The following is a 13,131-nucleotide window of genomic DNA, read 5'->3' on the forward strand; positions in this document are numbered from 1 at the left end:
GTTACGTATTACCTCAGTTCCCTGGATGCATGCAGCAGGGGTAAATGCAGTTGGATTCAGGTCCAGAAAATGATGATGATGCCGTGAATTTGTTTCTGCACGTTGTCCTCACCTGGGACGTGCATTGGGATCGCTTTCAAGTCAGAGAATGTGGGAATTTCAGGGGTAGTCGGCCACTGCATGCATGCGCGGCTCAATCGCAAACTGTCCACAGTTCCCTTTTGAATCTCTCCCGTCCCCGTCCCGGGGGACACCCATGTGACATGCAGTTACTGGCATTGTGTGTGTGTGTGTGTGTGGAGGGGGGGGGGGGGGGGGGGGGCACTTGTACGCTGACATTCCATATCCTCATAGTACTAAAATTCTGACTAGTTTGAGGGAAAGATTATTATTATAATAATCGCACACCGGCCTGTTTGCTAGATGATCAGTGTATGGTGGCTCCAGCGTGCATGCAGGAACATAGTTTGTCCTCCTGTCAACCATCACCAAAAAAGTAGCTGAAATTTAACACGCGCTTCAAGGTCACTATTACAGTGAATGTATGAGTTTGCGGGTGAAACATGTTCTCTTTCCTACAATGTGATCACTACTCTAGACTAGAGCTAAGTACAAAAGTAAAAATAACTGTCAGTGCCTTCACCAATACATGTACTTGATAAAGTGTGTGGCGACGACGACGGTCAAATAATTTTGTGACCGCTAACGGCTGAAACTAAAGTGCTACATGTACATTACATGTATGCAACAGTCATATACATAATTTTAGTAATAAAAGAAGAGATAAATCAGTGATGTGAAAACGATGTTCAGTGTTTTGCAGAGCTACATTTTGTATGGGAACGAGCTTGTCAGCTCGAATGCCTTTCTTCCAACAAAAAGAGAGAAAAGATCATTTAGATAAACGCACTTTGGGTGGAAAAGCCGACCGGTCAGTTGAAGAACTAGACTTCAGAATTGTGACAACAACATACAGTAGGAATTTCAAATTTGGACTTCACGGAGAATTTCAAGTTTTTAGGAAATTAGAGGAGTCCCGGTGGTGTGACCGATGATTTTTTCTTTCTTTGATATCTGGCTTGCAAGTGTTGAGTTTCGGAGAGAAAAGAGCAGTACGTGGCATGTGGCCTCTAATTTCCTAAAACATACAGTAGGAGTGATTAGAAACAGGGGGAAATACCCACAATATTCAATAGCACCTATTACGTCCTTCCTGCAGGATATGCGCAACTATTTGTGCCACGAGACAGATCATTATAAAGTAGACACTCATTAAAAGCGCCTCGGAAAACACGCAACAACGCACAGACACACACACACTGGATGTGCTGTGGATAGACTTCATCAACAGGTCCCAATGCCATGGTGCAAACCGCGCCTGCAGCTACCCAGGAGCGCGTCAACTGTCTCGGCTGAATGCTCAGGAGAGCAGTGATAATCAGAAGAAGATTGATCAGGAAGAGGATCAGCCGTCAAACGCTTGCCCTTGACTGGAAGAGCAGAGAAAAGAAATCCGCTGCCCAGCCATAACTAACGCTCACTTGCTGCCTAGATCAGAAGAGATGGGCTCAATCTCCAGACAAGTAACCATGGTAACTGCTTTGACTGTCTTTAGTCTCATCAGCAGAGCTCTGACTGTCTGAGTGACTGGCCAAACAATTGCAAAAAAGACGCAGAAATAGAGACAGCTAACGTTACATGTAGACAGGCCGACACCTAGATATTGTCTAGAGAGCAACAGTTGTAACGGCTCTCCATGCGGTGCGGCGATGCGTTTCCCGTCCTAGCACGCAGGCACTTTATTTCATTCTCACTCGACACACCCTCTGCCCTTGAGTTCTCTATCCTTTGCAAAGCAGCTCGTCCCAATCGGGATAGAGCTCGGCGCGTAGGCGCTTCACGTAGTCGCCAATGTTGGAATACTTGCCGTCCATCAGGCGCCGTGGCTCAGAGTCCGGGATCAGGTAGTAGAGAGAAGCCATCATGCCGAACACGCCGGCATCGTATGACGTCATCGTGTCGCCCATGACGTAATGGCTGGAGCCCAGCAGCGCGGACAGCGCGCCGAGGTCCTTGCCGACAATGGTGGCCACCTCGGCGACAGAGTGCCGGCCCAGGCCCTGCGCGTTGAGCACGGCCTCGAGCGTCTTGCCGACCTTCAGGCGCACCATCCAGTAGAAGAAGAAACCGGGGTTTGTCTCTAACATGTAGGGCATGTCCTGCATGTGTCTAACCCTGGCATGATGGTGAGGTAGAGCCCTGCACAGTGACACAACATCAATGATGAGGGTAAGTAGATACCCAGTCATCCCCAATCCCCCCCCCCCCCCCCAACACACACACATGCACGCACGTGCGCACCAGATGAACGTAAGAACTCGGTTTGGGGTCAGATCCTGACCGTGTTTGGGGTCAGAAGGTCATAACTGTGTGTTTGAGGTCAGCAGGTCATGACCGTGTTTGGGGTCAGAAGGCCATGACTGTGCTTGAGGTCAGAAATCCATGCCTGTGTTTGGGGTCAGAAGGTCATGACTGTGCTTGGGGTCAGAAGGTCATGATGGTACTATCATAGTGGGCGGATCGTTTTTATTCCTATCCAAATTAACAACAGCAGCCATCAAAAAGAAGGCATAAAGCAACAGCAAATGAAGGCATGGATACAAGAAACACCCGATTTACTAAAAATGAGATTATGATATCATATTTTTAACTTCCCTCAAAATCTAAAGAACTCTTCCTCTCCTCTCCTCTATGCGCTCTCACAGCCGACTCACTGCTACCCTCGGTAGCCATTACACACACCAACAGCTATACAAGGAAGGGTTGCAGGTAGATACTGAAATTTCTCCTGACAGCTGTTTCGCCTTCATAAGGCTCATCATAAGGCTCATCATGTTTTGTAGTATAAATCTGACCATCTCCACCTGATATCATCCTATTCAATATCACCTTCTGATGAGCCTTTTGGAGGCGAAACAGCTGTCAGGAGAAATTTCAGTATCTACCTGGAACCCTTCCTTGTATAGCTGTTGGTGTGTGTAATGGCTACCGAGGGTAGCAGTGAGTCGGCTGTGAGAGCGCATAGAGGAGAGGAGAGGAAGAGTTCTTTACATTTTATTGGCCGAATAGTACCGTTCACCATTTGAAATTCCCTCAAAATCGAAAGTAAAAAGGATGAACTCAGGCGCCATGTTTTCGATGTCAACGTCACAGAAACTGCTCTGCGTGCTCCATCGCGTTTGCATGGGAACTGACTGCTCTGCGTGCTCCATCGCGTTCGTCTGGGAACTGACTGTTCTGCGTGCTCGATGTGCTTGCCCTGCTATCAGATCACCCCAGGCGAACACGCCCCTAGGTCTACATGCACATACATGTAACCGCCGTTTACGAGTACGATAACACCATGCAGGACCGCCAGAAGCTAGCAGTTTTCAATTGGTCCGGTCGTACCAGAGTCTTTCGTACAGTTTGTGTAGAATATGTCGGGGACGTATGCCCTCCTCAGCATTGCCAGCAGCTACATGTACAAAGTTGGTCCGGTGTTAACCTGACCGGTTTCGGCGGGCCTGTGTCATGTACACGTACAGGGTTCTACCCAGGGAAAATTGTGGGGCCAGGGGGGGGGGGGGGGGGGGGGGTAGGGCAACCAAACAGTTCGCCTATTTTTTTCGCCGGTTCCACTATTGCTTTGTCACAAAAAAATGTAACACACTGGTACGGCTGCACAGAGCACTCGGAACGAACGATTGATTTGTGACGGTATTTTCGTTGTGCGAGCTGCAAGAGTCGAAAAATGAGTAGGGTGGTGCGCTAGCAGAGTAGGGGGGGGGGGGGCATCAGTGTGGTGGGGGGGGGGGGGGGTCGGAGTAGTGGGGAGGGGCGCTCCCCCCCCCCCCCCCCGCTAGAACCCTGATCTACATTGAACATGTACATGTTTATAATTGTACACGTACATCTACAATCACAAAGGCAGAAGAGAACAGAGACAGCCGGCTAGGTCATTGTTGTAACTCAAGCAGCAGCTCTACCGTCAGTATCTCAGAACTCGCAGCGCCGAGAACTGGCTCACGTTCGTAACTCAACGCAATAGGACCACAACACAACTGAGAGAAGCTAAATCCGCCTTCGTATCCACTACCGCGCAAGGCGACGTAACTGGTGTCCCACAGCGAAACCTGTACCAGTTAATGAAGTCACTGCGGTCGTCCCCGAAAAAGGAGCTTCCACCTATTTCAGCGAACGAAGCAGATCAGACGGAGAAAAGGCGGAAGCGTTTAACAATTTTTTTCATTTCGGAAAGCCAGAAGTACGTCTCCGGACCAACTGAAGCCGTGCCAGAGATTGGGGCGTCGCGCATCATCGGAAGCGAACTGAAGGAAATCATCACCACCCAGGAGGAGATCAGAAAACTCCTTTCCGCTCTTGATTTCCGGAAGTCGGCTGGGTACGATGGCATCCCGACGAAATTGCTCAAGATCACTGCAGACGAAATATCGTGCTCCCTCGCAACGCTTTTCAATGAGTCCTTCTCGCGAGGCGAGCAGCCACAGGACTGGCGCGACGCCACTATCAGTCCTCTACACAAGAAAGCCTCTCATGCAGAGGTCACCAATTATAGGCCAATCTCGCTCCTGAGCATTGTCAGCAAGGTTCAGGAGAGGATTGTTCACCAACGCCTCTACACCCACATCGAGCCCCGCCTACCCGCCGACCAATCTGGTTTTCGATCTAAGGATAGTACTGAACTACAGCTCTCCCGCCTAGTGCATGAGATTTACGCCAGCCGAGATGCTGGTCAGGCAGTGTCAGCATGCTTCCTCGACTTATCAAAGGCTTTTGACCGAGTCTGGCATGCTGGCCTCCTGGCCAAACTCGAGCACCTTGGTGTCCGTGGCATTGCCCTTACCTGGCTAACAAGCTACCTGACTCGCCGCCGACAACGCGTCAAGGTTGGCTCCGCTTTGTCATCATGGAAATCCATTCCAGCTGGAGTACCCCAGGGCTCTGTCCTGGGGCCTCTTCTTTTCCTCGTGTACACGATTGACCTCCCCCCAGCATGTACAAACTCCCACACCAAATGCAGCCAGTTCGCCGATGACACGGCACTCATCGCGACGCATTACGCGAGGGATTTATCAGCTGCATTCCTCCAACGTGCCGTGGACGCAGCAGGACGATGGTTGAAGGATTGGCATCTCCTCGTCAACACCATGCAAACCGTCGTCCTTTCCTTCCAACCCCAACACACCATCCACATCACGCTCCACTCGACCCGGCTGCAGCAGGTCCACCAACATAGGCACCTTGGTGTTACACTCCAAGATGATATGCAATGGACCCAACACATCATAGAAACCACCAACAAAGCCAAAAAAACTACTACACCAACTCCACAAGACACGTGGCACAATGAACGCTTCCAGCCTATTGTTAATATACACGACCTACATCCGACCCGTTCTCGAATATGGCCTCCTTGCCCTCTCCAACACCACACAGCAACAGCGGGACACACTGGAGAGAATTCAACGCCGTGCTATACGCATCTGCCTTCGGATTCCCCTCTTTGCACCAGTTCACCACAGTTCCCTCCTCCATCACGCAAAGCTTCCCACCCTGAGCTCACGACTCCTTGTTAAACAAGTCCTACTAGCATGGGACATCCACCACCAAATCTCCCCACCACACCTGCAACAACCAACCACTTCTTGCACCACAACGTCAACACCAACCATACACCCTTCGACAGACAAGGACCTACTCCATCGGACACGCACATACAAACAGGCACCGAGATTCCCCCATCAACAGTGCCCTGACCCTCTACAACTCCCTCCCTATCGACGTCACAACCCAACCTCGTAGAAATTCTGTCCGAAACAATGCATCCAGTCTTCTTTTGAGCAGTACCTGTTCCTGCTCCGCGCATCCCCTGGTTTCTGATATCTCCAACGTGTACTTTTAACCATCTCGATCACCCCTGCTAACGGTATTGCCCCCGTTTGTTTTTCATGATCCATTGCTTCTTGCCTCCCCGGTTAATTTCCATCTATAAATAGCTGTTTATAGCTGTTTCTGGCTAGTATCACTATCAGTTCTATCACACTTATCAATCGTCCTTATTGGCGTCACGCCATCGTGAAAAAACAAACAAACAAAAAACGCTGCGTTCAGTGCACTTAGCAAAGCTAAGGCAATCCTCAGACAACGGATCAGTTGTCTGAGGATTGCCGCTTAGCTTTGCTACGTGCATGAAACGCAGCGTTACAACAATGACCTAGCCGGCTGTCTCTGTTCTCTTCTGCCTTTGTGGTAATGCTCCATCCTTGTGGTGTTGAGCACTCTAGGCAATCTGGGAACTCTCGCTATTTAGATCTACGATCATGTACATGTAAATTTGACACTGCGCGGAAGAGCGGGGTATACGGGTACTGTCATTGACCACTTACATTATCGTGTTTTCTTCCAGCATCTGTTCCATGGCGTGTGCGACAGCTTTCTGCCTCTCATCAAGGTGATCATTCATCGTCAGATTGAAGCGCTTTATCAGGAATTCAATGATGAAGTCCGAATCGGCCACGGTCTCTCCGTCGAGCTCAATGAAAGGTAATTTCCCCTTCGGGCCCATTGTGTACGACCCTGTAACTATGTAGTCGATCTTGGCCATGCGGAGGAATGTTTCTACCTTCCAACAGTACGGCGACGGGCTGGGTGATCTGGTGCAGCGAGGGAATTGGTACAGATACACCACGCCAGGCTTCCTCAGTGCAGCCTCCATAGTACTGCAGTTATGGTCTACGGAGAGGCTACCTTGCCAACCTTTTCTCTAAGAGCAGCCTCTATTTCTCCTCAGCAAAAGCCGCGCAAACAGCCTAAATTATAAATACGAACTGAATAGTTTGACGAATGAACTGGTCATTTCAAGTATTTGAAACGATTCCACAATCGATAATCATCCACGCGACAGAAAAGCAGTGTTGTGGAATGAGTCATTTGCACGTCGATATGGATCAAAGAGAAGAACGTCACAATCGATATCATCACTCTTCTTGACACGTCGAGTTTTATTTCAAGTGCAGCTAGTGTTGTGCAGTGACATGAAGCCATCATGATGGCAGCTGTGCTGCTGCCAGTCTCTGCGCCAAACTGTCACAGGCTGAGATTGTCAAGCGAATCCCTTGGCTTTGAGTCGAGGAAGCGTGGACATCAGGCGATCGAGTTTTCCCTCCCGCGCTTCGCTTTGTGGTGACTTGTACAGCCGAAGCTCCTGCGGACGTGAAGCACGCAATGTCGTTCGCCGCGGAAGCCTGCGTTCGTATTTCCTCAGGTAAAACCTTGCTGGCTTCAACTATTCCTTTCAAGCCTTGATTGTCGTAAGTCACACACGTGAAAAGTCTGTTCAAAAGATCAGGAATGATGTGCACCCAGGCCAGATGATGGCAAAACCAGGGAGTTCTATTATGAGTCCCTGACCCTGATCTAAACTAAAGCAGTAAAGCAGTAAAGCAGTAAAGCAGTAAAGCAGTAAAGCCACACAAGATACTACAACTGTACAAAGTAGGTACATGTACATCATCATGCAGTGTGACTACTGACTGCTGACTACGTATGTATTACTGCACAAGGACCAGTGCAATACCGGCCGATATCTGCACGAACGGCGAAGCCGTAAGTGCAGATATCGACGCCGGTATTGCACGCGTCCGAGTGCAGTAATAGTACTAATACATTTATCGCACCCCTGCCACCACACAGTCTGTCACCACACACTTGACACGTCTGGTGCAACCCTAGCATGCAACCCTGCTATCATTTCACAGTCATACAACACAGCACAACCAGTGCAGCCGCGTTCATTTTTACTTTTACAGTTTTAGAGGAACACTTCTTTCGAGCAGCTGCTGTATACACGGGAGATCCTGGAAGTAGCGGGACAGCTTGCTCATGTCGTCGTCGTTGATGGGGTGTTTGTGCTCCACCGCTTTGACTAATTCTCCCACTTTCTTTGGCTTCATGAGGAAAACCTTCAATGCAAAGTTTGCGTCCTTGAACGCTGGGTCACTGTGGACGTTCATGGGCCGCTTCAACTCGACTACGTAGCTTGCGATGTATTGCGGAACGGAAACCGAGCAAGCTTGATGCAGAGTAGAACTTCACTCCAGCTTTTTTCGGACGCAATTCGACGTATGCATGTCGCAGAATGTAAGCTAGGTCGCTTGCCGTAACCGTACTCAGGTCACAGCGCGACGTCCTGTGTCTTTACAATACTCGTCGAATAAGCGGAGCCATTTGTCAGTTGCCTGCTCTGTGTTTTGTTTTTCTGCTCAGAAACGAGGCTGTCGATGGCGGCGTCGGACAGTTTCTCAAATCGGCTGTCGACAGTCTTCTCCAATACTTGGGCGTCTACTGTCTCGACTTTCACGGAGCTTGTGAAGTTGACTTGGCGGACGCAAGCCGGGTCCACATTCGCTTCCGCGACAGCTTCCTCGACCAATTTTTATTTGGTGTGCTGCAGCAAGTCAGCAGCGACTCCCTGGCGGAGCGACTCGCAATATTCCCCAGTACACCGCCAGCCAATGACTATTGTGGTATTGTGGATGCACTGCAGTGCGATATTGCACCCCGGGCCCCGGCGAGTGAGCGTGCAAATAACCTATATCTGCACGCTCACTTCGAAGCGAGCGTGCAAATAACCTATATTTGCACGCTCGCTTCGAAGTGAGCGTGCAAATATAGGTTATTTGCACGCTCACTCGCCGAGGTGCAATATCGCACTGCACTGCGTCTGCAGTGAATCCACATTGGCTGGCGGTGTACTGGGGAATATTGCACGCTCAGTAAGGCCGCTGATTGGCTCAAACCATGGAGACACTCACGTGGGGTGCGATAAGTATGTATTACTGCACAAGGACCAGTGCAATACCGGCCGATATCTGCACGAACGGCGAAGCCGTAACTTCGCGTAAGTGCAGATATCGGCCGGTATTGCACTGGTCCTTGTGCAGTAATACATACTTATCGCACCCCACGTGAGTGTCTCCATGGTTTGAGCCAATCAGCGGCCTTACTGAGCGTGCAATATTCCCCAGTACACCGCCAGCCAATGTGGATTCACTGCAGACGCAGTGCAGTGCGATATTGCACCTCGGCGAGTGAGCGTGCAAATAACCTATATTTGCACGCTCACTTCGAAGCGAGCGTGCAAATATAGGTTATTTGCACGCTCACTCGCCGAGGTGCAATATCGCACTGCACTGCGTCTGCAGTGAATCCACATTGGCTGGCGGTGTACTGGGGAATATTGCACGCTCAGTAAGGCCGCTGATTGGCTCAAACCATGGAGACACTCACGTGGGGTGCGATAATGTCCTTTACTGGTGACATGAACAGTCCGTGCGCCAAATTCAAAAAAGTCGTCTAGAAGTTGCACTTTTATTTGCAACCGCGGGAAATTTGAGAGGTCTGGAGAAGAAAATTCTCAACGGGACTCAAAATTGACAAACAAGACGACGACCAGCGCTCGAGCATAGTACCTTTTCGCCATTCCTTCGTGCATGATACCTATTCTAATTGATAAACACTACCCTCATGTTTCGTTTCATGCGCAACGGACGAAGCGAAGTGTCTTTTTTCGTCCACGAAAGAAAGGTAAGGAAATTGTCGTCTTCGCGACACCCTTCGGATTATTTAGTGGGGCATTGTGGGCCAAGGATATTTTTTCTTTTTCTTTACAACTGTCCCCAGGTACTGAGACGGCGCTGATATCCTAGGAGTTCTGTTAGTGCAAAATGCCAGGTTACTGACTTTTGGCGAGGTTTGTCCACCCAAAAATATGGGAGATTTCTTGGATAACATACACACATAATACAGTGAATGGTATTGCAGTGGGCATCCAAAACGGTTGAAGCAAACAAATATGGTATGATACCTAGAGGCTAGGGACACAAAATCACTCAGGAATTGGACGCAAGTCCCGGGACCTTGGTGCGTCATTACACCCGGACATTGAATGTTTGCCGGCACACGGCTTTTGCTCCACCACTTCATACAAGTTTACGCACTCACTCAATTCGAAAGACTGGAACAAGACCAAACCGAATGTGACAACTAAGAGCGAGTGTGCATTTGTTGGAACAACGTTCGGGCATTGCGAGAAGTATATCAGCAGGGTCCAACAATGGCAGCAACAGCACCAGGTGATGATGGAGTACCAAGGAGCTTGTATCATGCACATTACAGTGAGCAACAAGAGAAACCGTACTGTGGTACGTGAAATCAGAGCCTGGGCAGGATGATCGACACTGTACACTGTGCTACAGCGCCTCAATTGTGCGAGAGAAAACAAACAGACCAGCAAGCACAGATCATGAACTGGTACACAACATTGACAAAGCACACACCGCACAGCAAAGTTACAGGGCATAGCCGAGCGTTTTGTTGCCAATGAATTGCTTGAGAAGGGAGCAGTATTCCTTGTAACATTGCATGGAGTAAACGAGAACGCAGAGTCAGAACCAGGCGTAACAAGGCAAGACGGCTACTGTACAGGGGCAGGCTTGACGATCACTTGCATACTCGCAATTTTGGTACAACCAGGAAATTAGGCATCACGTCATACCGAAGTGGCTTCAACACGCTACATTGCATTCATAGCTGTACGGTGAACCTGTTACACGAGCTTCTGTGAAACAGACAGCATGCCAATGACCTGCAAGCACCAACAAACGCAGCCGGTAAAACAAACGCAGCCGGTAAAACAAACGCTACATAACTGCCCAACATAAACTTGTACATGCTGATGAGAAGCAAGAATGTGCTTGATGTTGGAAGTTATGCTCGAATATTCAAAAACATGCATGGAAAAACATCAATGACATTGTTCACGAATACAACAGAAACATCATACAGGGAGAGTAAGTAATCCTTCCTCCGTTTTGTATACGCGCACGCGCGCGCGTGTGGTAGATAAATCCGTTTGGCATGACTTTCGATCGAGGTTGCGTTCACCGTAGAGATAGGTGAACTCGAAGCCAACACCTCTCACTTTCGCTCTACTGCCCCTTTGGGGCCGATGCGATCCTTGTGCTAAGTTGTGGTAGTGGCTCAACAGAACAGGACAGGTGTGTGTGTGTGTGCACACGCGCGCGTGCGCGCATGTGTGTGTGTGTGTGCGTGCGTGTGTGTGTATGTGTAAGTGTGGTTTCTGAACTTTTCTCACAATCGTATAAGTTTCAAATTTTCGTGAAAACCCAGCTACACTGTGACCGGTACAATCGCATGTCGTTTACTAGTATCTGGCGGTCAGTCACATGGCATGTCGGGTATCCAACAGCACCGCACTGACAGCTTATAGACCTTATATTTAGTATTTATAGTCCTACTTCAAGTAAATGTAGACAGTCAGCATCATGAAAGTTGCCATTACGTAGAGTTAAATACAAGCCAGTCTCTAGAGATGAGCACGACTGTCTCAGGGTAATACTAGTGATAAATACAGGTACTTCGAAGTACTGTCTTTTTTATACGTTAAGTTAACACAAGATGGCTTTGTAGCTTCAGTCGTCCAGAATATTCATTTTATTCCGCGGTTGCCGCATAATCGACACGCAACTGTACTTGTGCAAATCTCCAAACGCTACGTAATTGGCCGACATTTACTTGTCCACGGTGATGAGAAGCACGGCTCCTAATTTTTAAATCATGAAAGGATTACATACGCAGGTACATGCATACAATGTGCACTATCTTGAAGTCGTGCGCAAATATTCAAAATCATTCACCGAACACAGAGAGGCGCACATACCGTAAAGTACCGCGAGAGCGCCCCACCTTGATTTTGCTGCGACGGATTTATATAATACAGCCAGGGAAAGGAAAATCGTGTGGCAGAGTGCAACGAAGGTCGTACGGTGTGAGCAACTTAGTGTACTAAGGTCACACTAAGCAGGTTTTTGTGTGGAGCTCGTGTCCGCTCGAAGGCACAGATTGTCTGCAGAACGTGCAATATGTGTACAAAGTTCGTGTCGTATAACCTACAGACCGGAGACCACCCCCACAATACGACCCCGAAAGGACGAGATGGTGGGGCGCTCTGGCGGTACTTTACGGTACATGTAAATACGAAGGAACCACATGCGCAGCAAGGAGATTAGTCATTACTTTACTTATGAGTTGATGGATAGAAGTTTCCTTTCAGCTGACCATTACCACTCATGAAAGCAATAGTGAGTGCTGTTGTTCTGATTCACAGGTATATATTCGGCACTTAGCGCAATGTGTTTTCGAAGCTAGGCACACGATTTGCATGAGGAAATCATGCAAAGATGTGGCATAAGGCCCTACAAACATGACCTAGGTAAAGGGATGCTATTATTTGCATTTGCAGTACTTTGCCATAGCATAATTTGTGTATGATTGTGTTGATCAATTTCACATAATTTCACGACAGGTCATAGTTTATTTAGTGGGGTGTTGTGGGCCAAGGATCTACGACCATGTCTTTTGCATTTCGAACAAGTAGACACTTTCAACAATTCATACAAAAAATGCCTTCAGTGCAAAACATACCGTTCGGACACACCAGGCAGTCCTTTCCAGCCTTGATTTTCAAGTCCAGACGTATCCACGATGACCTTCGAGTGAACTGCGGCTTGGAACACTTTGAATACGAACCACACACTCAAACTAACTAGACCACCGCATAGCTAGTGTATTCACGGAGCCAAAGAAGTCTCCTTCTGCCCCCACAGGGTCTTGGTTAGTTCTCTAGAAGGGACGAGAGCCATACCTAAATTCAATAAATTCTCCAATTCCAAAAGCCTCAAATGAAGGCGTCTTGGTGACTTCGTTTCCCGCGGTTGCAAATAAAATCAGCCCTTGAGTACCCCTTGGCGCACGGACTGTGAAAGTGACTGCCTCGGAGTCAGGCTGTGCTCTCTACACTGACTGAATGGTCCAAATCATGGCAAATGACTGTAGAGTGTACTACTAGTACTAGTAGAGCACCGTGCAATCTGTAGGCAGTGTGCAAGCATACGACATCGTATACAAACACACTTGAACTGCCCTTGCATATCGTCATACGGTGTGACGTGATGCGTACATGATGACCATGCCTACTCATTGCCAGCC

General features: G+C 48.7%; 1 protein-coding gene and 1 long non-coding RNA gene across 2 annotated transcripts; both read right to left on the reverse strand.

The window, feature by feature from the left end:
* Window positions 1–501: 501 nt before the first annotated feature.
* LOC135825616 (failed axon connections homolog) lies at window positions 502–6,975 on the reverse strand. The gene is made up of 2 exons (XM_065338222.1): window positions 6,450–6,975; window positions 502–2,259 (listed from the first exon to the last, which is right to left on the reverse strand). The coding sequence occupies exons 1-2, from the start codon at window positions 6,776–6,778 to the stop codon at window positions 1,842–1,844; spliced, it is 747 nt and encodes a 248-aa protein (XP_065194294.1). The 5' UTR covers window positions 6,779–6,975; the 3' UTR covers window positions 502–1,841.
* Window positions 6,976–10,046: 3,071 nt separating this feature from the next.
* On the reverse strand, window positions 10,047–12,893 carry LOC135826096 (uncharacterized). The gene is made up of 2 exons (XR_010555212.1): window positions 12,568–12,893; window positions 10,047–10,708 (listed from the first exon to the last, which is right to left on the reverse strand). It is a non-coding gene; the product is annotated as an uncharacterized LOC135826096 (long non-coding RNA).
* Window positions 12,894–13,131: the final 238 nt, after the last annotated feature.

Source organism: Sycon ciliatum, chromosome 10 (assembly GCF_964019385.1).
Source record: "Sycon ciliatum chromosome 10, ocSycCili1.1, whole genome shotgun sequence".
Classification (NCBI taxonomy): Eukaryota; Metazoa; Porifera; class Calcarea; order Leucosolenida; family Sycettidae; genus Sycon; species Sycon ciliatum.

Coding starts and splice junctions, on each gene's coding strand:
- LOC135825616 (XM_065338222.1), bottom strand. CDS start 6,778: ATGGAGGCTGCACTGAGGAAGCCTGGCGTGGTGTATCTGTACCAATTC. Junction 2,260..6,449: donor CTGGAAGAAAACACGATAAT/GTAAGTGGTCAA, acceptor GTCACTGTGCAG/GGCTCTACCTCACCATCATG.